This window comes from Myotis myotis, unplaced genomic scaffold (assembly GCF_014108235.1).
Source record: "Myotis myotis isolate mMyoMyo1 unplaced genomic scaffold, mMyoMyo1.p scaffold_m19_p_1, whole genome shotgun sequence".
Lineage (NCBI taxonomy): Eukaryota > Metazoa > Chordata > Mammalia > Chiroptera > Vespertilionidae > Myotis > Myotis myotis.
In genome coordinates this window covers 196,139,902-196,167,866 of record NW_023416313.1, presented here as the reverse complement: position 1 = coordinate 196,167,866, position 27,965 = coordinate 196,139,902, and the positions used below count along the sequence as shown (strand labels likewise).

Here is a 27,965-nt window from a genome sequence, read left to right as displayed (position 1 = left end):
CATCTTCCATGCTCCCCCTTTCCTGATGCCACCTGCAGGGGAGCCCCGAGCAAAGTCCCCATTGCCAGGCGATGGGCTTCTACTGCAGAAGTAAGACTGCGCAGAATCATTGAGGGAGTCTTTAAAGCCAAGAAGGTTCTCAGCTGTCAGATGAGAACAGGCTTTCCTGAAGGCATGAGGAGGGGCGAAGTCATCTTTCAGATGTTCATCCTAGCCCTGTGACTGAGTACTCCCGGAGAGCAAGGCAGACTGGAATCCTGAAGGTCTGGGAGGTGGTGGCTGTTGAATCCTATACTTTGGGGTACAGAGTTGATGGAAGAAGCAGAGAATGGGGGTGAGGATCAATTGAAGAAGGAAGGAGTAAAACAAGGCAGGGCAAGAGTCTAAGATCTTACCCTGCACTTTCCAGTTGAGAGAGCGCTTGTAATACTTGATCGTATCTGGTGAGATAAGTTGGGTGATTTTCCTGGTTCAACAGATAAGGAAACAGATGTCTAGGGGCCCCAAGTAACAGTGGCAGAGTCGTGGCTAGGGACAATGGAATTGAAATCTCGGGAAGGGAAAGCTTTGTCCTCTCTATTTAGAAAAATCTTCATAAGCAATTCTCATTTGCAGCCAGAGTTGAGAACCACTGGCCTAAGCTTTCTGCCTGCTACGCCAGCGCAGTTACCAGAACCACTGCTGTCCCTGTGGAAAGCTGTGAGAATCGCACACTCAGTATGTCACAAAGATACCAGCTTCTGGGAAGCGGGCTGGTTTGAGGTAAAGTTGGACAAAGAGGAATTTTAGGAGAGCCTTATCAATATAATCCAGTTGTCAACGGTCAGAACCTGGGTGACACAACAGCTGTACCTAGAGAGAAAAATGGCTTGTACCTGAGGGAGAGGGAGCCACCACTCCTCAGCTCAGGAACTTCCGGGCCTTCCTGGAGAGGTCACAGGAGGGCAGCCCACAGGAGGTGTCGGGAAGCCCCGAGTACTGGAGAACTCTCGGCATGCACGTAAATCTGCCAAGTTCACGTTAAAGTTTAGCCCACGGTCAAGGCCAAGTCCTTCTGACTCAGTGGCTTGCTAGAGACATTTATGGGCTGCTTCTGGGAACTCCACCCAGCCTCTCCTGCTACCTCTTCTGCTGGCCAGATTCCATGCCCACTTAGGTAATGGAGGCTTGTTCCTAGGGAGCAGCCCGTTGAGATGTGTGGGTTTCCACGTGCTATCGGCAGCCATGGGACAGGCTACAAAAGACAGACCAGTCGGGCACCCTCTGCGGAGTAATTCTCCATCTTCACAGATCAGATTCTCAAGCCTGGCTGCTGCCAGCCTCGCTTATTTGTCTTAGGAGACAGTTCCCAGTGGACCTGTCCCTGAGAAAACTGTCTCTAGTAAACATTTGCATTGTTATTGAAATCTCTCTCTAAACTCCCCAAGCCAGGTAAAGCCTAATTGCCAGTTTTACCGCTGGAGAAATCCAGGCATCAAAAAAGCAGGTGATTTGTTGAGTTGGTGGGTGCTTGGGGGAATGAAGTGGAGCGTTAGGTGTTTCTAATTCCTGTGGGCTCCCAGGGGTGTGCTTACACCATGACAAGCCTTAGCAGGTCCCCAGGTGGCCTGCAATACCCGACATGGCTGGTGCTGCAAATGTCATGGGAGGCCTTGCTGGGTCTAGAACCGCAGCAGCCTGACTCCCCTTCTGGTGGGGTGGGACCAGCACAGCCCTTGGGAAAGTCTTTGGGACAGAGCCTTGGTCTGAGAAGAGGTAAGTGTAGCTCATCCCTTCTGAGTTTCCCCACCTGCTATGCAACTCCTGTCACCCTTACCTGGCCACAGCTGATTGCATCCTCACAACCCCATGGGGGCAGGATGTGGGGTGAAGAAAGAGAAAAGATAGGGAATGTATAAAATGAAGTCATTTTAACCAAGCTGCTAAAATTATTAAGTTAAGGAAATTGAGGCATGAGGAAATACTCCATTCTTATTCTAATGAGCCTGGCATCATTAACTTACACTTTTTGAACTATTTAGTCCTGCATCAATGCCTCGATATACATCTGGGCCTCCAGATGACCCTCTAATTATCCCCTGAAAGACCCACCTATACATCCACCTGACATTCATTATCCAGACCACCAGGACTTGACCTGACCTCCTGGTCCCATCTTTCTGACAGCCTGGCAGCCTTCATCCTGACTGCCTGGCATCTGACTGACAACATTCTGGGCCAATCCTAGGGCTAAGCAAGCAGGACTGATATTTCTCAAGAATGTACTTTTTACTATAAGAATGTTTAAGTTTTCTTTCTTCTTCGGAACACTTCTGGGGTTTTGTCCAGCTCTGTTCCCAGTTTGCAAACTCCAAGATCCTGGAATAAATCTCTGAGTTATTTCTAGCAAGGCCTCCAGACTTTCTGAGTCAGGGTAGGAGATGGCACAGTGCAGGGGCAGACGTTCTTGAGAGCAGGTGACCTCACTCACGGGAAGACTGTACAAGACAAACACAACTTCATCTCTTCAGCCTGGTACAAGCCGAGGCACCGAAAGCCATCCTATATAATAAAAGCATAATATGCAAATCGACTGAATGGTGAAATGACCAGTCGCTATGACACACATTCACCACCAAGGGGCAGATGCTCCCACAGGGGGAGTGCTGCTCAGCCACAAGCCAGCTGATGGCTGGCGAGTGCAGCAGCAGTGGCGGGAGCACAGGCGGGGCTGAAAGGACCCCCCACCAGTGCACAGGGTCTCTAGTTATTTCATAAAAATCATACACTGTGCCCCAAGGTCTCCTTTGATATAGTGGAAAGCAACAGCCAAAGAGAAAACTGAACAGTAATATGTATATTTCAGCTTTAGTCTGAGTCAAGGGGACATGCACCCCGATTCTCTCCCTCCCATTTCAGATCTCAGCAGACCCTGACTTCTCCATTGCAGGGTTCAGAACTTGGCCCTCAGCAGGCCCTCAATAAATGTATGCGCCAGTGAAACAACTTGCTGGGGCAAGTAGGAGTCAATCCTGGGTCCCTCCCTCCCTTTTTTCCTCCAAGGCGACCTTTGGGGCTCTGGTTTCCTGCAAGTAGTGAATTATTCATGTCTGTTCATAGATATCAAGTTGGCCCTCCCAGGTTGCCAGCAGGGTAGGGCAGGGAGGTGGCTTTGTTTAGTCTGTAAATAGGAGGCGCAACCTCCTTGTTCAAACAGCCCTTGCAGGTGGGTGACGGTTTTTGCTAAGTCATCCTGAGGATGCTCAAAGCCCCATTGTGAGAGCCTTCCTGCCCTTCCAGGCTCCTCCTCCTCCCCACCCCTTTAATAGATCCTTAAGTGGGCTCCCGCCACCTGCCAGGCTCACCCTGCACCTTCACCATGGCGTTCATTGCCAAGTCGTTCTACGACCTCAGTGCTATCAGCCTGGATGGGGAGAAGATAGATTTCAATACATTCCGAGGCAGGGCAGTGCTGATTGAGAACGTAGCATCGCTCTGAGGCACAACCACTCGGGACTACACCCAGCTCAACGAGCTGCAATGCCGCTTTCCCAGGCGCCTGGTGGTTCTTGGCTTCCCTTGCAATCAATTTGGACATCAGGTGAGGGGTCCCTTGTATTACACACAAGGGGTTGGGTTGTCTAGTAGGCTAAGGGGAGGGGAGAAAGACTGTGTGTGTTGGAGTGTCTGGAATCGGGAGCATGTTTTGTCAATGTAGGTCTTTAGTACATGTGACTACCAAGGGGAAGTTTACATATGATTCTGTCTGTGATTAAAGACCGAGGGTGTGGATTTTTTTTTATTTTTTTTATTGCTTATTGTCTTCCCACTATGCTCAGTGAGGGCTGGTACCAGGTCTGTTTCTCTCTCTATTGAATTATCAGTGCCTCAGATATAGAAGATACTCATTAAATATTTGCTAAGTGAATGAATGGAGAAATAAAAAGATCAAAATCACAGGAGGACTGAACTGACTCAGGAGACCTTCGTTCTAGCTGGCGTTGGTTCTGCTACTTAATGGCTCTGTGCCCTAGGAAGAGTCACTCTTTCTGTTTTAGTTTCCTCATCTCTAAACTGGGGAAAATACCACGTATCTCATAGGATTATTGAGAGGCTTCGAGGATAAGGTATACAAAAGTAATATGCAAATGCAAGCAACTTAACTGTTTAGATTGAAGACTTTTATTTGCTTGTTTGAAATCAGCCAAGTAGAGAGTGAATTTGAGGGAAAGCTAAGGGTGTTATGTCTCCTCCGGGCATCACAGGCACCTCTTTGTCTCTGATTAATGGGTCAAGTTGTTACAGAGCTTCAGCCCACACACCTCAAGTTATCTTTTAGGGGTTCTTCTATTTTCACGTATTGTTTTAACTGCACAAGCAGGCAGAATGTCCTCAACTGAACCCTCTCATTATAATCCCCTTAGCTCAATTCATAGTGGCATGAAGAGAAGGAAGAGATTAGCAGAGATATATGCAGGAAGACAAATGTCATTGGCTGTGACAAACCTGAGCCCACACCATTACTGCTCTGACTGTTCCTTAAATGTCTCGGTCTGTTTCTAGGCTTGGCCAAAGCAGGAGAGATAGAAAGGGCAAAACCTCTTCATTTTATTTTATTTATTTTTAAAATATTTTTATTGATTTCAGAGAGGAAGGGAGAGGGAGAAAGAGATGGAAACATCTATGATGAGAGAGAGTCATTGATTGGCTGCCTCCTGCATGCCTCACAATGGGGAACTAGCCCTCAACTAGGGCACGTGCCCTGACCAGGAATCAAACTGTGACCACACCCTAGCTGGTTTGGCTCAGTGGATAGAGTGTCAGCCTGTGGACTGAAGGATCCCAGGTTCGATTCTGGTCAAGGGCACATGCCTAGGTTTCCGACTTGATCCCCAGTGGGGGGCATGCAGGAGGCAGCCGATCAATGATTCTCTCTCATCATTGATGTTTCTATCTCTCTCTCCCTCTCGCTTCATCTCTGAAATCAATAAAAATATATTAAAAACAAACAAACAAAACCCGTGACCTCCTGCTTCATAGGTCAATGCTCAACCACTGAGCCATGCCAGCTGGACTAAAGCAAATTTCTTCAGAGGTGTCTCTCTGGCCTGGAGGTGCTTCCAGACTCACACCATCACTCCCAGCTAGCTAGTTGCTGGAGGGAGTCCACAACCTACCAGTAGCCAGACAGCCATTTGCATTAGAGAGGAGAAGCCTAATAGAGATGGATTCTAGGCTCAAGATGTCATGAAGGCCTAGAACTGACTGTACTAATTGGTCCTAGTGGGTCAGAAGCAGGGACTTTCTCCCAGAGGGAGATACCCGACTCTTACTAGACTTGGAGGGGGGAGGAAAATAAGGGTTTCCTTAGGTCGTTTGGGCACATCATGGGTGGGGAATGCTGAGTGGGGACAGATCGGTGATGGCAGCAGGAGGGAAAGACAAGTAACAGGTTCAGGCTAAAGCATTCACAGCTGAGCAGACTGAGTGTGAGGGGCAGGAGTCTTGGGATAGCAGTCCAGAAATGAAAGGAATGATAGTTACATATTCACAACCTTTAGCCCTCAAGCACTTAATTTCCTTAACTCCCTCTTCCCCTGGCCTATTCCAGAACCCTAAACCCTCTAACCCACAAACCCCTCCATCCTATTAATTCATCCCTGTTAGTCACTAAGTAGTTACATTTAGAATACATTCACTGATGTCTCTAAGGCACTTTGCCTTGTGGCACCTGAAAACGAGACTTCCTTGGATGGGACTCTTCCTTCAGCAAAGCTCCCTCCTACTTGCACTTCAGATGTAGGACAAAGCAGATGAAAGCAAGAAGCGCAAACCCATTCCCCTCGGCCTCAATTTCACCCTTGGCTTGAGGAGCTGAGTAGGGCAAAGGCAAAGGCCTCAACATTCACATGTAATCAGAAGCAACAGAGGCAAAGCCAGGGCACAGGCAGGGCAAGGTGGTCGCAGGATGCGTGTGTCGGCATGTGTGGGCAGGTAAGTAGGAGAGTTCTTGGCAGTACGGCCTGAGCCTCCTTTCCCTTTCTATTGCCCTGAACTTAAGGTTCCTTGAGATTCAGACAGATACACTAAGAACTGCTCAGGGTAGATTGGAGAGAGAAACAATAGTTCAAAAATGCTAAGTCTCTCAGTAGAAGAACAGCCAAGATGGGAACTGCAAAAACTTTCAGAAATGGCCTAGCAAGACATACTAGCTGTGAGAGGGAAAACACCAAGTCAAGGGTAGGGCAGAGCAAAAGAAGAAGGGAAGAAAAAAGTAACACAGAAAAGAATGATCCTGGGGAGGAGTCTAGAAGGTGAAAGGTTTGCTTTGTGGACCCTTCATTCCCCCTGCCTTTTTCCACGCTCTTGGTCTTTTTCCTCCCCCAGGAGAACTGTCAGAATGAGGAGATCCTGAACAGTCTCAAGTACGTCCGCCCTGGGGGTGGATTCCAGCCCACCTTCACCCTTGCCCAGAAGTGTGATGTGAATGGTCAGAATGAGCATCCTGTCTTCGCCTACCTGAAGGACAAGCTCCCCTACCCCTATGATGACCCATTTTCTCTCATGACCGATCCCAAGTACATCATTTGGAGCCCAGTGCGCCGCTCAGATGTGTCCTGGAACTTTGAGAAGTTCCTTATCGGGCCGGAGGGGGAGCCTTTCCGGCGCTACAGCCGCACCTTCCAAACCGTCAACATCGAGCCGGACATCAAGCGTCTCCTCAAAGTTGCCATATAGACGCGGGCTGCTCAGCACACAGATCTCCTACTCCATCCAGCCCCTGAGTATCTCTCCTTAGGATTCAGAGTGTCCTCGGGAGACACTGCTGGACCTGAGCTGCCCCCTGAGATCGTTCTCCTTCCTCAAAGAGCCTTGCCTTTCCTATCAGCCTGTTTCTCTCCCAACCTTCTGGTTGGTGATTCAACTTGGCCTCCAAGACGTAGGCGAGCTCTGGGCCTTCACAGAATGATGGCACCGTCCTCAACCTGTATGGGCGGGGTCTGAGACATGTGAAGAGCCCGTGCCAGCCTGCTAGCCGAGTCCAATAAATGGCAGGTGTGGAAATGGCCAGACGCTCTGTGTCTTCTTCCTTGACAGGGTGGAGGGATGGTGCAAACTGCAGGGGGCCAGAGGAGCTGGCAGCACACCAAGGCTTGGGAGAGGGAGGCTCTGATCAAGGGGACCCCCTAACTGCTGCCTGGAAAGCAGGCCCTGGTCAAGTTCTTCGAGGCAGGTGGAGTGGCAGGAAAGTAAATTGTTTTATTATTTTATGGCTCTTCTCCAGAACTGTGGGAAAGAGGGGGGAAAGAGGAGGGCAAGACAATGGGCCCTTTGGTTGGGGTACTAGGGGGTTAGAGGATTCCCAGAAGTCGAGGTTATCGAGGCTATCGCGATGGGTACTGGGCCAATTAAATATTACCTGCCCCTTGAGGGTTTCCTGGGAAGTCAATTCGGTGGACTTTCACTAGCAGCAGGGTGGGGAGGGTGCAGTTACTGGTACAAAAGGGCACTTCATCGGTTTCCTGGAAACCTTGCTGAGCGCACTTGTTTCTGATCTTGTGCTAGACTGACTCTCCCTCCTTTATAACGTTCACATTGCACCCTTGTCTTTCTCAGCCTCGCAGATTCACAAGTTCAGGCACAAGACAAACAAGTTTAGGCGTGAACAATCGGCTTCGTTTCTCCCACAAGGGTGGGGATGGGCCAGGGCCTCCCTTCCCAGACTGCCAACATGACAGCTGTTCTCTGTGACAGCAGAGTTCTGCCCAATGGCATTGTGAGGACGGTGTCCAGGGTCCTCATCTCGTCCAGGCACACTCCCAAAACACGCCACCGCCAAGGCCAGCCCTGATCATGCTCTGGAAAGGACCTGCTGAAAGGCCCCTGCCCTGTCACTCCGCCCCACAAACCTCTCCTAGAAACTTCTCATTGCACCTTTCCTTCTCTGACCACTAGATGGGATATTTCACTTCTCTTTAGTGAAGCTCTGAAGGGACAGTTCTCCAGACTGAACACACTGCTTGAGAACGCCAGTGCTGAGGGGAAAGGCTTTTCCTGCAAGGCTCCCCAGACTATTTTCTAAGCACTTGCATCTTCTGAGAAGCAAATGTGGAACAGAGGTTAAGGATCCCATGGTCTGAGCTTCAACTAAAACTATGTCATCGACTGTGCTTTCTTTCGAAAGGGTAATCTGAGCCTTATAGTGGGAATCCCCTGGCACCCTTCTGCCGGGCCTTCTGCTAAATTAAGGTTGCCCTTGACTTGCAAACTCAAACCTTTTAAGATTCCTGCTCTTAAAGCAAACATTGGGGTATGGAGTTGGGGGGGGGGGGGAGGGAGTAGGACCAACCACTGATTTTAGAGCAATAACTGCAGAGACAAATTGCTTCCCTGAAATGAAATACAGAATTCATGTTGGATGCTAGAATGACTTGTTCATCATCTTGATAGTGTTATAGCCTGTGTTAGGTCTAGTAACAGAGGCAGCTATCCTGGATGTCGGCATTATGCTACAGGCAATTTAGGGCCTGACATGCCAGTACAATGTGTTGGGTCTTTCCCATGAGGCTCGAGTTGAATTATTTAGAGATCCCAAAGGAATGGGAATTATAAGTGGTTTTGCAGGGAGAGTCAGAAAGGACCCTAATGCTAGGAAGAGGGCCCCTCCTTTGTGCAGGGGAAATGCTATTTGCTTCAGAAGGGACCTGACCAGTTTGGCTCAGGAAGGAACAGGGCGGCAGGGCTGGAGGAACGTTTTTTACAAGGGTGCTTTGTTTTACTATATCATTACTTGTGCTGTTGTTAAAATCAAATAAGAAACTGTTTCCTTAAGTCCTCATCTTGTTCGTCGCCCTTGTACATCCTCAATAGTATCCACTTATGGTCATAAACTTAATGACAAAGCAAAGCTTTATATAATCACCCATTTTCCTAGATCAACAAAATCTTTTAATCAAATTTCCAGAGGGGCACTCAGGAAGCAGGGAGAAGGCTCATCAACAAGCTTCCCCACAAGTGCTGAGGTAATGCTGCTCCATTTAGAGGGACAGAGATCATCGTTTCTCTGAGGGCTCTTCCAAAAATACAGCCACTGGCTTCAAATAACTGATTTCAGAGGATCAAGGTACGAAATGAAACTGATGATTATTTCCATAACCATGTTCCCATAGCTATTTGTCCTTAGTTTAAGAAAGCTAGCCAACCTCTAATTGGTGATTTCTTATAATCACTATCACAATCATCATCCAAACTACCATTTAGTATACTCATATACTGCACTGAGTACTTTATTTATTTATTTTTTTTAAAGAGAGGGAGGAAGGGAGGAAGAGAAACATCGATGTGAGAGAGATACATTGATCTGTTGCCACCTGTATGTGCACCAATTGGGGATCGAACCTGCAACCTAGGTATGTACCCTGACCAGGAATCGAACCCACAACCTTCTTTTCTTTTTATCCTCACCCAAGGATATTTTCTCCATTGATTTCTAGAGAGAGATGCAAGGGAGGGAGGAGGGGGAGAGAGAGACAGAGAGAGAGAGAGAAACACTGACATGAACAAGACACGACTGGCTGCCTCCTGCACATGCCCCTACTGGGCTAGGGAACCTGCAACCAAGGTACGTGCCCTTGACAGGGAATCAAACTCACAACCTTTGGTCCGAGGGTTGACACTCTAACCACTGCTCCAAACTGGTCAGGGCTGAACCCACATCCTCCTGGTGCACAGGACAATGCTCAACTGAGCCACACTGGCTAGGGCTACACTAAGTACTTTAAATAGGTTAGGCCAGTGGTCGGCAAACTGCGGCTCGGCAAACCGCGGCTCATGAGCCACATGCAGTTCTTTGGCCCCTTGAGTGTGGCTCTTCCACAAAATACCGACTTCTGCGCATGGGCCACGAAGTTTGAATCGCACTGTACGAGCGCCCCCGCACATGGTATTTTGTGGAAGAGCCACACTAAAGGGGCCAAAGAGCCGCAGTTTGCTGACCACGGGGTTAGGCTAATTAATCCTCATATTGACCCTGCAAGGAATTTTTATCTCTATTTAAAGAGAAGGAAAGTAATAGTGTCAACAATATAAATAAATGGTAATTGAGTAAGACACCTGCCAAGGACAAAGGACTATAGAGTAGCAGAATTGAAAGTTAAACCCAGGTCAGCCTGACTCCAAAGCCCCTACTCTTAACCACGACACCACTGCTTCCTTCTATCTCAGTTTCTTCATAAAGACCACTGACAGCTGCCTATCCACCCCACACTGTACAACCTAAAAACCTTTCACTTATATCATTTGATTTAAAAACTTCACAAAGGAAGCATGATTATTTCTATTCTTTCATTAAAGAAACCAAGGTACAGATAGAATATAAGACTTGTCTAACCTCCCACCATGAGCATGTGGCAAAGCTAATTCTAGACCCAGGTACTTGATTTCCTTTCTCCCCATCCATAGTGTGTCTCACAATAGAGACTTGTTTTACAGCCAAGAAATACACATGTTAAAGCTGAGAGCCTCAAATTAAGTCAATAACTTAACCTTGCTCACAAAAGAATAAGACGGAAAGGATTGCTGATACACTGAAATAAAGAACAGTGAACATATATATTTTTAGTGATAACTTACAAGTAACAAACCATATCTGGTTGTGCCCAGACTATATAATGTATCCATTAATTAGTATTGGGAGAACCCAGAACAACTTGAGAAAGACAGAGCTAGCTAAATCAACACAATAAACATACTGAGCTTTGAACTCCAAGATCTGAACTTGGCAGACCCAGATCAGTACCTCATGGGGCAAACAGAGAAAGAATGAGGTGTCAGGACATGCCCACACCCCCAATTACACCTATAGGTGAAGCCTTGTCCTTCTTGTATCTCAGGATAGGAAGGTAAAAAAAGACTGATGCTTTTTGCCTGGTTCCTCTTTATTTAAACAGAAAAATAGACTCAGTAGAATTGGGTTCAAAAGGTCTTTATTCTTTTAGATCCAGAGAAAAATTTTAGAAGATGAAAAAGAAAGTATCACAAAACATAGCATGATGTTGGTAAAATAATAAAATATATGGATAGGATTTTATGTTTTAAATTTTTGTAGTATATTTAGCTCAAAATAGATAATAATTGGACATCTTGCAATAGATGAAGATATCAGTGGAGGCATGTGAAATTGTCCTCTTGAGCTCCAAATGACTAAATTGGAAGCATTCAAACCCCAAAAAGGGACGATTCAGAGGCTGTAACGGGCTTAGTGCTATTTAAAGTAATGAAGCACTTTCTCTACTTTCTGGATTCATTTCACCAAATGATTTCCTCAGCAGGTCAGATATAGATTTGCAGTAAGTGGAAAATATTTTCCAGGAATAAAACAACTGATTCCTAAGGAGCAGCTAACTGAGCTTTTCCAAATCATAAATTTTGGTCTGACACGCCTTAGTTTCTCAGAGGGCGGTCACCGATATTCTCAGACTCTCCCTGACCTTGCCAGGCCCTCTACTGCATGTGCACTGAACGCTCCTGAGAGGGAGTGACCACTGGCTGTGTGGCCCTGAGTGAGCTACTCAACTTCTGGTGCTTAGTTTCTTTGGCTCTAAAACCGGATTAATAATAGTACATACCTCATGGAGCTGTGAACGAGCATTAAATCAGTGCTTTTTAAAAAGGCCTTGCCACAAAGTAAGGACTCAAGAAACCTCAGCCTTTATTATCCCCGTTATATAACAAAGCTTTTCCCTGGTATCAATAATGATCACTTTGCTCACTTTTTTTCCTTATAAGCAAAGCCTTAGTCCAGAATGCCTAAGTCTCTTAGATCTGAAGAGGAAACAACTTCGTTTCTAATGCCTAACCCTTTTAAGTTTGGTCTCACAATGAGAACTAACTGAAGCCATCTCATTTGTATCTAGTTCTTTCTATGCTTTCCAGAGCATTTTACATTCATTATTTATTTGGATCTCTCAATAATACTGTGCAGGATATATAATATCAATTCTTATTAGACCAATTTTTTAAAAGGGGGACAAAAAAATAGAGTAATGCTTTGCTTAATGGTTGTGCTGCTACCAAATGGCAAGGGGCCTAAATGCCAGAGTTTAGAACACCCAGTATTCATTCAACTATGGAAGTTAAGATAGTCTAGATTCCTTTGGAGCAAAAGAAACCATTCTATTTATATTAACAAAAGTCCACACTTTATTCAGATTTCCCCAAATGTCCTTTTTCTGGTGTAAGAGCCCATTCAGGATATGACATTGCATTCAGTAGTTGTTTACTTACTTACTTTGAGTAAATCAGTTTCTCAGATGTCCTTATCTTTGATGACCTGACAGTTGTGAGGAGCACTGGTCAGGTATTTTGTAGAATGTCCCTGAACTGGGATTTGTTTGATGTTTTTCTAATGATGAGACTGGAGTTACGGTTTTTGGGGAGGATACTACAAAGGTAGAGTGACATTCTCATCACATCATGCTATCACATGGCCTTTCATCAATGATGTTAACCTTGATCCGGGCTAGTGTTTGTCCCCTTTCAATACTATCCTCTGGAGGGAAGTCAACACACACACTCACACTTAAGGAGTGGGGAATATCTACATACATTATTTGAAAATCTTTTGCATGGGAGATTTGCTATTGTAATGTATATATTTACTTATTCAATCATTTATTTATGTCAGTATGGATTCATGAATATTTATTTTATAGTTTGGGTTATAATCCAATGCTACTTAACTTTTTACTCCAATTGTTCCAGCTTTGGTTACTGGGAGCTCCTTCACTTGGCTCTTCTGTCCTTCGGACATCCCCCACCATTGTGATTTTTTTCTGAGCACTTTCTTTTTTTTTTTTTTTGTGGCACAAGATGCTCCAGGCTCATCTTGAGTATTTATAGCCCTAATCCTAGAGTAAGTCATTTCTCCAAGGAGCCCTGCTTCCTTTTACTGGAACCAAGATCTGGGCACTAGGTTCTCCCATTCTAATTATTTTTAGCCACATAGCACTAACAAAGATGCTTCATTCTGGCTGCACCAATGTGAATTGGGAACTTTGGCAGAAGAGCCTCAGCTCTAGAGAACAGTAATCCCCCAAATTACTTCTTTTCTTTCAAAGAATAGGTAAGTCTAAGCAGAAACAAATAAGCAAATAATTTCCATTATAAACTAAGACAAACCATCAGGTTTGCAGTATTGTAACCAACACAACCTAGTTCTACAGCACTGCAGAAGGGTCCTTAGAATAACAGAGTCATTTGTCGGGGGTCATCAGGGAGAATGCTGATAGTATCTTCAGCTTTGCCACATAACAAACACAGCATGGTGTACTCCTAGAACAAGATAAAGTGCATCATTACTGTGAGGGACAGGGAGGAAGATGCTTCCTGACTTACTCAGGTGCTGTTCTCTACATCGCCGTGGATATTCTTCCTGTAAGTTAAGTCAATTTCAACACCTATAAACAATGTCTTAGGTTTATTCTGTGTATCCCATAGCCTTTTGTTTATATAAACTGAATACACGCTGATGCTCTATTTACTATGAATACAAGAATGCCATCTTGGAAATGCATGGCCATTTCTTGGACTTAAAAAACACACATATTGGGCTTGGTTAGGGCTGCTATTTGAGTGTGGGCCCTAAGGACAAATTCCTGGTCATAGAGCTGTTCCTTTCTAGGAGATTTAGCACTGATGTGCAATAGAAATGATTTTTAAAAGAATAAACAAGGGAGAAAATTCCTAAGCCCAAAAAGCTACTTAACCTACCCCAAGAAAATAAAAAATTATATTAAATCCACGAGTCCGTCAAGCATGACTCATATTTAGATAGTCAGTTATCTGGAATTTGATCTATTTAGAGTTTTATGTTTCTTGGGTTTAACCAATGTTCAGACTAGTGACAGAAGGGATTCTGTTTCAAGCAAAAATCCTCAGGGCAAAGTCCTGTTCTAATAGAGGTCCCTTTCTAGAATATTTAATATGTGCATAAACTATAGAAACATTTCTTTTAAACCTTTTGCTTAAAAACCTTTATCTTCTTTAGGAAAACAAAATCTATGTCAAATCGATACGTATTTCTGCACCTGACACTGAGATGCTAGCTGTCTGGCAACTGATCAGTCAAGGCAGTTAGTGGAGAGTCACTAGAGAGAGGGCCACAGAGATAAACAACGGCTACAGCACGAAGACTCAGAATCAGGCAACTGCCTTTCCATTTCCTTCGAGTGAGTTCGGCAGGGAGCTTAACTGTGCAGTGGACTGTTTCTTAAAGACTACACGTAATTTTAAAGTCTACTCCACACACACTGTAGAAATAAATAGAGGCTAGACCTCAGCAAACAAATGAAAGTCCTATGAATTAAAAATAAAATAAAAATCCAGTCTCTCCAAGGTCTTTTACTGCCTTCAAATACTTCTGCTTTCACCCATTGGACATTACCAGTAGGATGTCAGCCTCCCACTGAAATGAAGACGAAAAAGGTAATAAAGTCAAATGGGACTATTTGTGAAGCTAGATAAATGTCTGAGTTTTCAACCAATCTATCCATTGTCAAGTTTTTATTTAGTGCAAGAAACACTGGTAGACATGAAAGAAGGCAAGGACAAAACTGACCGTACAAAACTTACAACCTAATTTGGGAGAAAAAACAAACACACACCTAACATATGGTATAATTTGTAAAGATTGATTAGAGGCAGTCTGTATTCCAAATTTCATTGTAGGTCAACTGTTAGGAATTCAAAAGCAGTTTCCCACAGAAGTAGTTGTACCCGACAGATTCCCAGGAACTCCAGGGAGTCTTTTAAATTTATATTGTACAAGCACTATAGATTCTAACCATATATAGCAGCACTTCTGTGGGAAAATATGTCTAGAATTCTACCTTGGAGTGCCAGAAACATATCTCCATGTGCTGCCAGGAATGTGGTGGGATTGGGAAACCTTTTACCAAAACTAGCCAACTTGGGAGAATAAGAATTCCTCCCAGTTATTCATGGAGACCCTCAAAGGCTCCACCTGGGCAAAGCCAAAGGGCACAGATTTGGAAGGAAGGGTGGAGTGGGTGGAATCACCTTTGGGTGAGACCAGATCCTCTGGCTTATTCTGAGGTCCCATGGCTAGATCACAGAAGTCCTTTTCTCTATCACTATATATTAATTCTGGCTCTAAGGCCTCTTCCTCCCTGGTCCAAAGAGGAACAGAAAGCAATCTCACAGTCCCCTCTTGTTTCCTGGGGCAAACACATAGTCATTTTAATGGCGTTTAGGGTGATATAAAGAATAAAGAATATCTGTAATCATTCATAATGTATTTTCCACCAACTCTGTACTTCTATCTCTACTTTCCCCTCTATTCTTGCCATCAGAAAATCTTCTTTGTTTAACAATGGCATTGTGGTTGCTTTATAAACAGGGATACATACTGACATATTTGTAGAAGTAGTGATACATTTGGCATTTGTTTCAAAATTATCCTGTGAGGAGACAAGGGAATGGTGAGGTACAATTAAAGCTGGGTAATGGAGGTTAATACTCTATTCTGCCTATTTTTTATTATGTTTAAAATTCCTATAAGACATTTAAAACAAAACAATACATTATCAATGGTGGGAATTGCACTTTAAACCTGAACCACTGCCGGAATAAGATGAGGCTGAATAAGGTGGGGAAGAGAAAACTGAGTCACAGCAGCTGAGAATGAAGACCTACAGGGCCTGCTATAGGTACAAGAAGTGCTCAGAAAAGGAGAAAGAAGTATGGGCTGAACTGTCAAGAGCAAGGGGATAAAATTTAAACTCAGTTTAAAGAGGTAAGATTTAGTTGGCTTGAAGATAGAGAAAGGGACCAGTCAAGGAAAAAGTCCGAATAAGGACAGTGATATGAAAAAGGGCAGCATATCCTATGAAGTAGCAGAGGAGTGACAGGGTGATATGCTTAAGGAAGATTAACTGAGGGCAGAGTGCAGAACTACAGTTTGGGGGCTGCTGCAGTAATTTGGTTTGAGTGGCTATTGTCCTTGACACAAGGTTTGGCAATGGAGCAAAAATAAGAGAAATAGAGGAAAAAAGAGGGCAGGTTAAGATATTAGGCTTAGAGAAGGAGATTTGGAAGATATCTGATAGGTTTTAAATGAGACGGAGTGTGCTCACTATTTGATGGAGTATAGAGAAGGTCCTAGCCAGATACCAAAGCTTAGGGGGAAAGGAGGGAAAACAGGAAAGGAAACCAGAGAAAAAGCAAATGAGCAGCTAAATGATTTAAAAGAAATATAAAATAGTCTAGCACTATGGACCTAAGTGAAGCAATGCTTTAAAAAGACAACAATGGTTAACAAAACCAGAATCAGAAGAGATACTAAAAGAGGTAAGAACTATTCTGGGAAACCTATGAGAGAAGAGTTTTAGAAAAGTGAAAATGAAAACCAGTTTGTAGTGGTTAAGAGGAACATAGAGAAATAAGGGAAGCAGGATATAAACCTATTCAAGTAATAAAGCAAAAGGAAGGCAGATGATGAGAGGATGCATCAAAGAGGGGCTAAGTAAAATAAAAAGTTTAGTTTATTTTTAACAAATAAAGGACAGAGTATATTGAATGTAGACAATGTTAAGTCCCATGGAAAAAAAGAGTTTGCTAAAGAGAGAAGGTAACAGGAGACTCCTGAAGAAATGGCAGGGGTAAGCGTCAGAGGAAATGAAGCTCTCCGCTGTCACAGGAGGGCAGGAAGAAGTCTAAGGTCGGTGCTATGTGGGGTGCACATGAGGAGAGCAGTGGGAAACTAGGGAAAGTGAAGCCACCGCCCAGCAAGAACGCTGGAAAGAGGAGTCTGGACATTTACTGTAGCTAAAGGTGAGCTACGAAGGGCCATCGAGGTAGTCTGATGGCAGAATTTCACATATGAGAGGGAGAAGGTGGATGCTGGGAGAGAGAACACTGGAGATCAAGAGTCCAGTCTAAGAGATTTTTTTCCAAGAGAACTTCACACTATCTGGGCATTGTGACAGTAAACCATCCTTCTTTCACAGAGTAATTTCTAGGGCAGCTTTGAACATGGCTGCATTTAGTCATAAAGGAAAATCAGCCTGAGTTTGGTCTCGTGGCAGCAATATACAATGGCTCAATTAGGGCATGAACAAGCAATCTCAATATCCATTTAGGAACTCTAAAAAGCTCTCAGGTCCTTCAGAAGCTTCTGGAAAATAGCTACAAGCATTCCTTTCCTCCCATGAAAGGATGGAGCTGCTCCTTTAAGCTCATGGCATGCTTGTTCCCCTATCTGGCCACTGCTCATTCACTGAAATCTTGATTTCGGCCTCGGTTACATATATCATATAAATATTTTTTTAAATATATTTTATTGATTTTAGAGAGGAAAGGAGCGGGGGAGAGAGAAACATCAATGATGAGAGAGAATCATTGATTGGCTGCCTCCTGCACGCCCCCCCACTGGGGATCGAGCCCGCAACCCAGGCATGTGCCCTTGGCTGGAATCCCTCAGGACCCCTCAGTCTGCAGGCCGCCGCTCTATCCATTGAGCCAAACCAGCTAGGGCTATAAATACTTTTTGAGGTATAATTTTTGGATATTGAGGAGATGCAGTCAAGATGCTATTTATTTATAAGCATAATATATTAGACCATATTATGACAGGTGACTAAGTGTTTTCTTGCACACTAAAATAAGAATGCGAGTGGTTATACTATTCTATAATATTCTATTATTAAAGATTTTTTATTTTTTTCCTAATTATACTATTACCCAAATCTGGAGGATTTAAAAAAATTCCTTGGCCTGTTAAAAGCGCTAACCTAATACTTATATCCTGTGGATGAACATTTAGTTCACACTAAATAAGTAACTCAAATTGAAGGCTTGAAAATGGAGACAGTGAGGGACAGACGCAGGCTGCAGCGTGTCCTCACGGTTAAAGTGTGCCCTTGGCTCTCCTGCACGGTCCAGCTTTCCTTCCTGACCTTTAGACCTACTTCAGGCCTACACGAACCCGTAGAATTCTGTTGCATTCTTCGCATGCTCTGACAATTGTCTAAGGACTAAGCCTTATTCTCTGTAAATCCCTATTCTCTGTCCTAAGAGTGGTTCAACGTCTCTCCTCCAACCTTGGTACGTCCATTTTGTTATTTTACCTACCAAATAATATTAAAATGTCTTACTGCAATGGAGACTACAGAATTGCTCAACTCTACATGCCTATTAGGGAAAACCTCCTTATCAATTTCCATGCCCAGCAAGTATGATGGCAGTGGGTGGGCCAACACTCAAAGCCAAAAACTGTGCAATCATATAACTACATAGAAAAAAGATACACAATAGTAACCTCATAGGAATGTTCTTCATAAAATGACAGGACTGAGAAATCATCTGTAAAATACACACTCTGATTTCTGATTCTTGTGAAGACAGGTTTGAGCAGATCCACCCACATCTAAAGTTTCTCTCTCAAGCTACACAGGTACAAGAGAGGGATGGTCTCTTCTAATATTCGCTAGTACTTCATTTATGAAAACTATATCCAGATTTTCAAGATTCTTTTATCTTCCCCCACCAATAACATACCCATAGTTATACATTTACCTGAAATTCATCCATGATACTGAATGTATATTCATGTCTGGCTACTACGTGATGACAATTCTGACATAGATCTGCCAAAACAGAGAGAGACTTAAATATTAAATAAGTCCTGGAAGGTGTCTTAAGGCAGTAGAATTTCTATTCTCAGCAATGGTATTGCTTTAAAACATCTACCTTGAAAAGAAATCCAGAATTCGAGACATAGCAACACTACATAATTAAGAGCCTAAGTTCAGACACTCAATGTGCACATATTAATTCCCATTGAATGCTCTCTAAGGTAATCAGTAAACAGATATGTAAGGCTGCTTTTTAAACCATTTAGACCTATCTAACTATATAAAAGCTTTTATTCTCTGGAATGATAGAAATTGTGCTATGACAACCAATCATAAATAAACAACTAATGCTAGACATTAAAATAAATCTAGCGATAAAAAAAATACTCTAGTGAAAACAATATGATAGCCCTAGCCAGTTTGGCTCGGTAGATAGAGCATGGGCCCATGGACTGAAGGGTCCTGGTTTTGATTCTGGTCAAGGGCATGTACCTCGGTTGCAGACTTGATCCCTGGTCCTGGCCAGGGCTCAAGCGGGGGGTAACCAATCAATGTGTCTCTCTTACGTAAATGTTTCTCTCTCTCTCCTCCTTCCCACTCTCTCTAAAAAAATCAATGGAAAAAATATCCTCAGCTGAGGATTAACAGAACAAAACAATATGATAATAATAACTATGATTTATTGAGTGTTTACAGTGTGCCAGATGTTTTAAATATGTTGTATCCGTTTATCCATTTAATCTTCTCAAAAACTCAAAGAGGTAGATACAATTTTTAGGGATAAGGAAACAAACGCATACTGTAGTTATATAACTAGGAAGACTACTGAGTTAGCAAGTATTGGAAACAGAACTCAACACCAAGCATTCTGGCTCCAGAACCCTTGCTCTTAACCACTATGACTTACTACCTGAAAGGAAATTGAGTTTAAAACATTATATCTATAAGAAAGAAAAAGATTCTTCTAATTTAGAAAAATTTTTTTGATAGTCTGACTCTATTCTAAAGGCTTACTGTTTTTATACCCCTCTTGCAAAATATCATTAGTTGTACATTTATTCCTTATATATTCAGAACATATCAAAGAACTAGGACACAAGCCAAAAGGAGATCTGAACAATGTAACTACTTGCTAACATATCTGGGCACTAAAGTGTACATATACTTAATTTATTCACAGAACTTTGTAGAGCCAATCTCAGAATTGATTTATTTTTATTATCCATAGTTTGTTTGTTTGGTTTCCCATTATTGAGGATGAGGAGCAGCATATACAGGGAGCATATTTACAGCAGCAAAAGAAACAACAGACTGGCCCTGGCCTGTGTGGCTCAGTTGTCTGAGATTCGTCCCATGCACCAAAAGATCACTGGTTCAATTTTGGTAAGGACACATGCCCAGGTTGTGGGTTTGACCCCTGGTGGGAGGCAACAGATAGATGTTTCTCTCAAATCAATGTTTCTCTCTCTCTCCCAGTCCCCTTTCCTCTCTCTCTCTACAATTAATAAAAACATGTTTTTTTTAAAAAAGCGTGGCTCCTAAGTTTAAAAAAAAAAAAAAGACATAGAAGACTGATAGTGAGATAGGAGACCAAAAAAAGCTTTCTTTAAAAGGAGAAACAGGACCATAGAACTCAGAGACATTTAAAATAGGGGCAAACATGGCTTCTCGGCCTTTTGGCTAAGATAAAGTGTAAAACAGAAGCAAGCAACCCTAAACACTTTAATAGCTATAGGAGGACATCACTGTATTATACTACATATAGTGGAAAATGAACACATGGATGACCCTAAGGTTATGACCCTTGTTTCAGAAGGCATAAAGGCTTTAAAAATAAACAAACAAAAATGGTGCCTGAATCATAAGCTTCAATAATCTCCAAAAGTCATTTAAGTAGAATATCTGATGCTAGATAAATGAGGTGCTACTTATAATTTTCTCTTAAAAACCTAACTAACTAGTAATTATTTGTTGTAATATATTAAAATATGCCTCATCATACTTCACACAACATACCAACTTCCAAAAGCCAATACCTGCTAACAGACTTGCGTGAAAAGAAAGGGCCACTGCCCTGGCCTGTGTTGCTAAGTGGTTAGAGCGCCGGCCTTTGCACCAAAGGGTCACGGGTTCTATTCCCAGTCAAGGGCATGTACCCGGGTTGTAGGTTCAATCCCCGGCCACAGTGGGGGCAGGTACAGGAGGCAACCAATAGAAAATCGATGGAAAAATATCCTCAGATGAGGATTAACAAAACAAACAAAAAAAAGGTCTACTTACGATCATAGGTAACTATTTCTTCTCCATCTTCCTCTTTCAAGGATTTGTTTGTGATCAGCATAAAATCCCGCTTACCACACACTGCACAGCCAGTAAAGTTCAGCAAGAAAGATCCATTCTCCAGGCAAATGTTACCCTAAAATAATAAAAATAGCAATTTAATTTTCTTATATTTCAAAATCCTTGGTGAAAATGATTAATAGATTTAAAATCTCTAAAGGCAAAAAAAAAAAAAGCACCAAGATTTACTTGCTTGAAGGCAAAACCAATTAATTTTTGAAATTATTATTTTTTCCTCTAGATGTGCTATTCATGGTAAATAAAACTGAAATGGTGTTAGAGCTGTAAGTCTCTGAAATATGCAACTATGTTTAAGAGAAATAAATGCAAATGGATATTCAGAAACAATTAATGAAGCTTTAATAATATAAAATATGAAAAGAAAAAAGTAAAGAAACATAATAGCAAACAATATTAAATGAGGTATCTTATCATAAAACTAGAATTAAAATTCAATCAAAATGGAAACACTGAGCCAATAAGAAAAATGATCTTATACACTGCAATGCTCAGTTGATTGTTGAAACACCATTTTCTGAAGCCTTAAAAATACCGTAACATAAACAAACAAAATAGACTCTTAGCTCTATAGAGGTCAGTCCTAAAGAATATATGTGATTTAGGCAGAGGAGATACACTCTGCAATTCATCAGACTAACACCATGGCAATTCAAAGAGAAAGAGGTCTGCTTCATCACCAAGAAACTAACAATTTATGCTCCTGGCTCAGGGGAAGTCTCTGTTCAAGGCTTACTAATAATTGTTCACAACTAAGAGTCATTTCATAAATAACCTACTTCAATCTCATTTCTGACCAGCAAACTTAAGAGTATTTTTAATAGTTAATGTGACTAAAAAACATTCAAATAAACATTTCTCCAATGTAGCTGCATGCCTGATACTGTGCATACCATAGTGGAGAAGTTAAGGATGAGTCACGTGTTTCTTCTCTCAAAGAGCGTATGAAGGATCAGGGAATTAAGGCCCAGTGAAGTGATGTCACAGCGAAGCTATCCTGGATTCCCTGGACAATTAACCTCTTCTTTATGAGTGGCTCCTCGGTGCTATGCATTAAGGAAGAGATTAACCCTGATGGGGGGAAATCAAGCTAACTATGTAGTTTGAAGACATTAAATCATAGGCACATGGACTCACCTACTAAAGAAGGGAAAAGCCTTGAGATTAAAGTATAAATTTCCAGCTATTAAGAACAAGTGTTTTGCTTTGATTAAAAAAACAAGCCGGCATGACTCAGTGGTTGAGTATAGACCTATGAACCAGAGGGTCATGGTTCAATTACGGCTCAGGGCATGGTCAGGGCACATGACCTGTTACGGGTTGCGGGCTGGATCCCCAGTAGGGGCATGCAGGAGGCAGCCAATCAATGATTCTCTCTCATCATTGCTGTTTCTATCTTTCTCTTCCTCTCTGAAATCAATAAAAATATTTTTTTAAAAACACACAACTCTAACTTACATACAATAAAATCTGCATATTGTAACAGTATTGGTAAATAACTTTTAATAAACATGCATGCCAATGCAAACACTACACCAATCAAGATATAAAAATGTCTGCCTTCCCAGGAAGTTCCTTTATGCTTTGCAGTTTATCTCTAACCTCTCTCATCTCAGGCACCCACTGATCTGATTTCTATCTCTAGAGATTATTATGCCTCTCCTGAAATTTTATATAAACAAAATCATGTAGTATACTCATTGGCATTCAGATTCTTGTGCTCAGCATAATATCCATGTTAATCACCTCTGTTGTTATATGGATTGGTAGTTTGCTGCTTTTTATTGCCAAGTAGTATACCATTGCATGGATTTATCTGTTGACAGACATTTGGGCTCTTTTTAGGTTTTGGCTATTATGAATAGAGCAGCAATGAAGATTCATATATGTCTTGTGTGGACATACACCTTTCTCTTGGGTAAGTCACTAGAAGTGGAATTGCTGAATCAAATCATACAGTAAGAATATAATATATATATAAACATTATAATAAACTGCCACATGGTTTCCAGGTTTTCCATTTTCTATTTCCACCAGCAATGTGTGAGTTCCAGTTGCTCCACCTTCTCACCAACACTAGGTATTGTAAAATTTTTATATTTAATTTTAGCCATTCTAATGATGTAAAGTGTTATCTCATTGTAGCTTTAATTAGCATTTCTCTTATCCTATATAATAAAAGCCTAATATGCCTATCAACCGAACAGCAAAACAACTGGTTGCTATGATGTGCACTGACCACCAAGGGGAAGACGCTCAATGCAGGAGCTGTCCCCAGCCCACAGGTCCTAGGTCAGCCAAGGCGGGTGCCAGTAGGGGGAGTGGGGGGGAATGGCCCCGCCGGTTGCCCCACAGATCAGCCCTGATCGCTGGCCAGACCTAGGGACCCTACCTGTGCAAGAATTTCATGCACCAGGCCTCTAGTGAATAATGAAGATGAGAATCTTTTCATGGTGTCTATTCATAAAAATATATATTTTTTTTATTGATTTTTTTACAGAAAGGGAGAAGGAGAGGGATAGAGAGTTAGAAACATCAATGAGAGAGAAACATCGATCAGCTGCCTCCTGAACACCCCCTACTGGGGATGTGCCCACAACCAAGGTACATGCCCTTAACTGGAATCGAACCTGGAACCCTTCAGTCAACAGGTCAGGGCAGGCCCATTTTTTTAAAGTTAGGTTGTTTATCTTATTGAGTTATAAGCTATTGAGCTATAAGATTTCTTTATATCTCTTAGATACAAATCCTTTCTCAGACACATATTACAAATATTTTCTCCCTGTCATTGGCTTGCCATTTTTATGGTGTCTTTTGAAGAGCAGTTTTGATTTTTTGAAGTCCAATTTATCAAACTGTTTCTTCCCTTATTTTTGTGCTTGTCTTCTAAGACATATTTGTTTACCCAAGATTGCAAAGATTTTCTCCTATGTTTTCTTCTAGAAATGCTATAGTTTTAGCTTGCTGGTTTAGGTTTACAATCCTATTGAAATAATTTTTATATATGATATGAATAATCAAGTTTCATTTATTTCCTTATGAATATTCAGTTGTTCCAGCAACATTTATTAAAAAGACTATCCTTTCCACATTGAGTAACATTGGCACCTTGTCGGAAAACTCAAATGACTACACATATGCGGGTCTACTTTTGACTATTCTGTTCCCTTGATTTATATGTCTATCTATGCACTACTATCACACTCTTTTGATTAGTGTAGTCTTTAAAATCAGGTAGTCCTGATTGGATTTAAATCAGGACTGCCTTGAATCTATAAAATCTGACTGTTAAGGACTCCAAGAAATTAAGGAATTAGAAACAGTCTTAAGAGAATAAAGCTCTAAATACCAATTTCAAGTAAATAGGACTCTGAACAGGACTGCACCCATAAATACGGGCACCTTGTATACAAAGTGGCTAAACCATGTAATCTGACCTTGTAAGTATGCAGAATGTAAACTCTAAACACTGACAGTATAAATCAAATCGGAAAGTTCAAGTTCTCAGTGTAACATCACAAGCAAGTAGGCCAGAGCTGTTAAAAATTCATTACCATGTATCTCTAGTCTACGAAAAACACCTATCACAAAACTCCAGAAAATTTTATGAAAACAAAGATAAATAATTAGATATTTATTATCTACTCATTCTACACTTAGAACTTCCAATATGCTAATCCATTATTTTTTTCTGCCAAATTTTTTGACTATACATATTACCACCATCTTATTATTCTTTCCCTTGCTAAGCTCAAGCAAAGTGGCTCTGCTCTTACTGCCCTTAAAAATATCTATGACTCAATAAAATCTCAAGGAAAGATGCTTGAGATTTCCAATGGTCAATTAGACTTACTGAACATGAGGAAGAGAGTTCAATTCTTCTAAGGCAGTGGTTCTCAACCTTCTGCCCTTTAAATACAGTTCATGTTGTGACCCAACCATAAAATTATTTTCGTTGCTACTTCCTAACTGTAATGTTGCTACTGTTATGAATCGTAATGTAAATATCTGATATGCAGGATGGTCTTAGGCAACCCCTGTGAAAGGGTCATTCGACTGCCAAAGTGGTCGCGACCCACAGGTTGAGAACCCCTGTTCTAAAGGTTACCTATTCCATTTTAAAAATCTGTTCAAGTTCTTTATTCTGATTCAAAGCCTACGATCCCTTAACACCCACCCACTAATTATTTCTAATTCTGCCTTCTGAAATTCCAAAGAAAAGTTTAATTCTTCCTCATGACAACCCTTTAATTATTTTGGAGCACAATAAAATTGGAGAAAAGTGCTTATGAAAGGCACTTTCCTAAGTTTTCCAATTACCTCAATTCTTTTTCCGCTCTTCTTCCTCTACTGTATTCTATTTTCACTCTCTAAGTTAATTTATTCCTTGAAGCTCAATCTTTGATTCTATACAGTCTTTCTTTAAGAGAACAAATCTTTTCCATTTGACAAATTTGGCTGACTCATCTGTTTGAATCTTGCACCCAAACTGCAATCTTTATATTTTCACTTGATTGCTTGGATTTTACATTCTCAACCTTGAATAAGACATGATTAAAATAATCTGACCATTTGCTCCTCAATTTTGATAATCATAATTCCAATTTTCCCGGTTGCCTAGATTGAAAACCCTGAGATCATCTATAGCTCTTTCCTTCTCCCCTCCTACATTAAATTGGTTGAGTCCTGTTAATGCTTTCTTTGAAATGCGGTCTTCATTATTTCATGCCTACACTACTGTTGTCATGGCTCCCCAAATGTTTTATGGGACTCTCCTTTTACATTTTCCCCATCCCATTATTTCAATATACAGCTATAAGATTCCTTTTCCTAAGCAACAGATTTCAGAAGAATGTCCCTGTTCAATTTTGTCTGATGGTTGTCCAATGCCTAAAGTATAAAATCTAAACTTCTCAAAATAATTTTTAAGTCTTTGAAGTCTCAATATAATTTTTAAGTCTTCAGCTCAACTCTTAAGAATCCAACCTAATCTCTTTAATGTATCTCCCTCATGGTCTCTGTAACGTGCAGTGTTCATTATTGGATTCATAAAAGTCTCTTTTTAAACTTTAGAAGTATATATGAAATAGAATACGGTACAGAAAAGTATGTGAAACGTAAATGTACACCATAATGCCTCTACCTATTAGGTGTCAGTAGTACTCCCAGATGTGACAACCAAAAATGTCTCCAGATATTGCCAAATGTCAGTTGGGAGGGAAAATTACTCCTCATTGAGAACCACTGCTCTAATTGGTTCACTTTCACTGCTCACTCACCGTGTTCCATCCTATGACTCCACCGCCCTTTGCCCGGCTACTCCTACAAACAATGCTGTTACCCACATCTTATACAAGTCCAGGACCATGCGCACATGCCTTTGTTTCTGTAGGATGGCAACTGCTGGGTCATTCAGTAGGCACATCTTTAGCTTTACTTGACAACGCTAAACCTCTGTTCAAAGGGGTTGTCCCATATGAGTTTCCATGTTGTTATATAAAAAGAATTAATATTACTCAAAATATTAAGAGACTGAAGAAACTATAGAGATTTCCTACCTCTCACCCAATACAAGAATCCTTGTTTTGCTATTTCCCCCTTCCTTCTTTTCTACCCTAGTCACAACGAACTTTCAAGTCCCAACTTAAGTCCTTTGGGGGGAGGGGGGAGGATAGCAATGTAATCCCCTATTGCTCTCTCCTTTCTCTAAACTTGAACAGCATTTATGGACGGGACTACTCAATTCTTGTTAATCACATAGGCTGCAATGAGGCTGCCTCTTATTCCTTCTCCGCTACCCGCCTGTAATCTGGCCACGCACACACAGAAGTTCAGTACGTACACCATGAATGTGGAATGAGAGTAAACGAGTCTGCACGCCCCTGAGCGTGAGAGGAACAGAGATTTACAAGGTTAACAGCCGTGAAACCTAAATTCTAGTCTTGGCTCTCATACTCACTACAACATGAACCTGGGCAAGTGGCTTCCCCTTTCCGGGGCATGTGTTTTCTCATCTACAAAGTGGGGTGGGAAGAGATGACCTCAGAGGCCCCTTCCAGAACTAGAATTCTGTAAGAATGGAACTTCATCCCATGAAGCCTGCGGGCGAGACCAGGGGAGGGACGGGGTGTCTGCTGCCGACTGGGTTGAGGGCGGTGGGGTGTCCTTTGCTGTCCCCTGCAGCTAAAGAGAAGCGGGGTGACGGCTGATGTCACCCACAGGGCGGGGACGGAGGGAAGGGCCGCCACAGCCGTCAAGTGCCCGGCACGGGAACAGCAGAGCCGCCGAGCCCGCCCCGCGCCCGGCCTCACGGGGACGGCCAGCCGCCGGCATGAGAAGCCCCAGGGGCCGGGCTCGGGCCGAAGGAGCGGGAAGCTCTCGGCGCTCACTCGCTCACCCGATTGGGATATTCCTTCTCCACACAGTCCCCGCACATAGCGACGCCGCTAACAGGGAAGGTGCTCCAGTACTTCCGGGAAGGCTAAACCTCGCGAGAGCTGAGAGATTGCCGCATGCGCCCTAAGTCCTCGCCCCTGGAGGATTTAGTCAGGGAACGGAGTCGAAGTCCCCGCCCCTTAGCAACTGTTGTCAGGGCACGGCGGGGTCTCTTACGCAACAACCGAGAGCAACCGCTCGGCCTTCTGAAGCGGCGCGAGAACGAGCGCCAAGTGGCGGGAAGGGGAAAGGGATCTTGGGCCGACCCAAGTTCCAATAGGCGCCTTCCTGAGTCTAGGCTGCCAGTTAACAACACACAAAAAAAGTAATTGTTTCTCACGTTCTGCTTACTTTCAACCTTTCAGCTGCCTTGGTTTACTCCATATATAAAGCTGAAATTATAATTTAAGTATTTTTCCTTAACCATTTCTTAGGGCAGTGAGAATGATAGATCAGATCTCGGCAGATGAACAAGCAATAACTGAAGTGTTTGGGAAGAGGCACTCAAAGCTTTGCAGAAATGAACAACATAATCTGATG

The 27,965-nt window shown here is 42.4% G+C and overlaps 2 protein-coding genes across 4 annotated transcripts; one reads left to right on the top strand and one right to left on the bottom strand.

Annotated features, from left to right (window-relative positions):
* Positions 1-890: 890 nt before the first annotated feature.
* CHURC1 (churchill domain containing 1) lies at positions 891-27,513 on the bottom strand. 3 transcript variants are annotated; one of them, XM_036310009.1, is made up of 4 exons: positions 27,388-27,468; positions 20,913-21,048; positions 18,574-18,644; positions 891-1,006 (listed from the first exon to the last, which is right to left on the bottom strand). In XM_036310009.1, the coding sequence occupies exons 1-4, from the start codon at positions 27,424-27,426 to the stop codon at positions 935-937; spliced, it is 318 nt and encodes a 105-aa protein (XP_036165902.1). In that variant the 5' UTR covers positions 27,427-27,468; the 3' UTR covers positions 891-934. The 3 variants fall into 3 exon arrangements, with proteins under 3 accessions (XP_036165902.1, XP_036165906.1, XP_036165910.1); XM_036310013.1 differs by lacking the exon at positions 891-1,006 and adding an exon at positions 12,781-13,311 and having other exon boundaries at positions 27,388-27,513; XM_036310017.1 differs by lacking the exons at positions 891-1,006; positions 18,574-18,644 and adding an exon at positions 12,781-13,311 and having other exon boundaries at positions 27,388-27,513.
* On the top strand, positions 3,265-7,050 carry GPX2 (glutathione peroxidase 2). Its single transcript, XM_036309979.1, has 2 exons — positions 3,265-3,580; positions 6,367-7,050. Exons 1-2 carry the CDS (start codon positions 3,359-3,361, stop codon positions 6,715-6,717), a joined length of 573 nt encoding a protein of 190 aa, XP_036165872.1. The 5' UTR covers positions 3,265-3,358; the 3' UTR covers positions 6,718-7,050.
* Positions 27,514-27,965: the final 452 nt, after the last annotated feature.

Bases quoted from the DNA above. Each gene is read 5' to 3' on its own strand.
- CHURC1 (XM_036310013.1), bottom strand. From the start codon at position 27,426: ATGTGCGGGGACTGTGTGGAGAAGGAATATCCCAATCGG. The intron at 21,049-27,387 runs GTGAGCGAGTGA...TTATTATTTTAG, and splicing joins AGAAGGAATATCCCAATCGG to GGTAACATTTGCCTGGAGAA. The intron at 13,312-18,573 runs GTAAATGTATAA...ATCTTGTTCTAG, and splicing joins GTATCATGGATGAATTTCAG to GAGTACACCATGCTGTGTTT.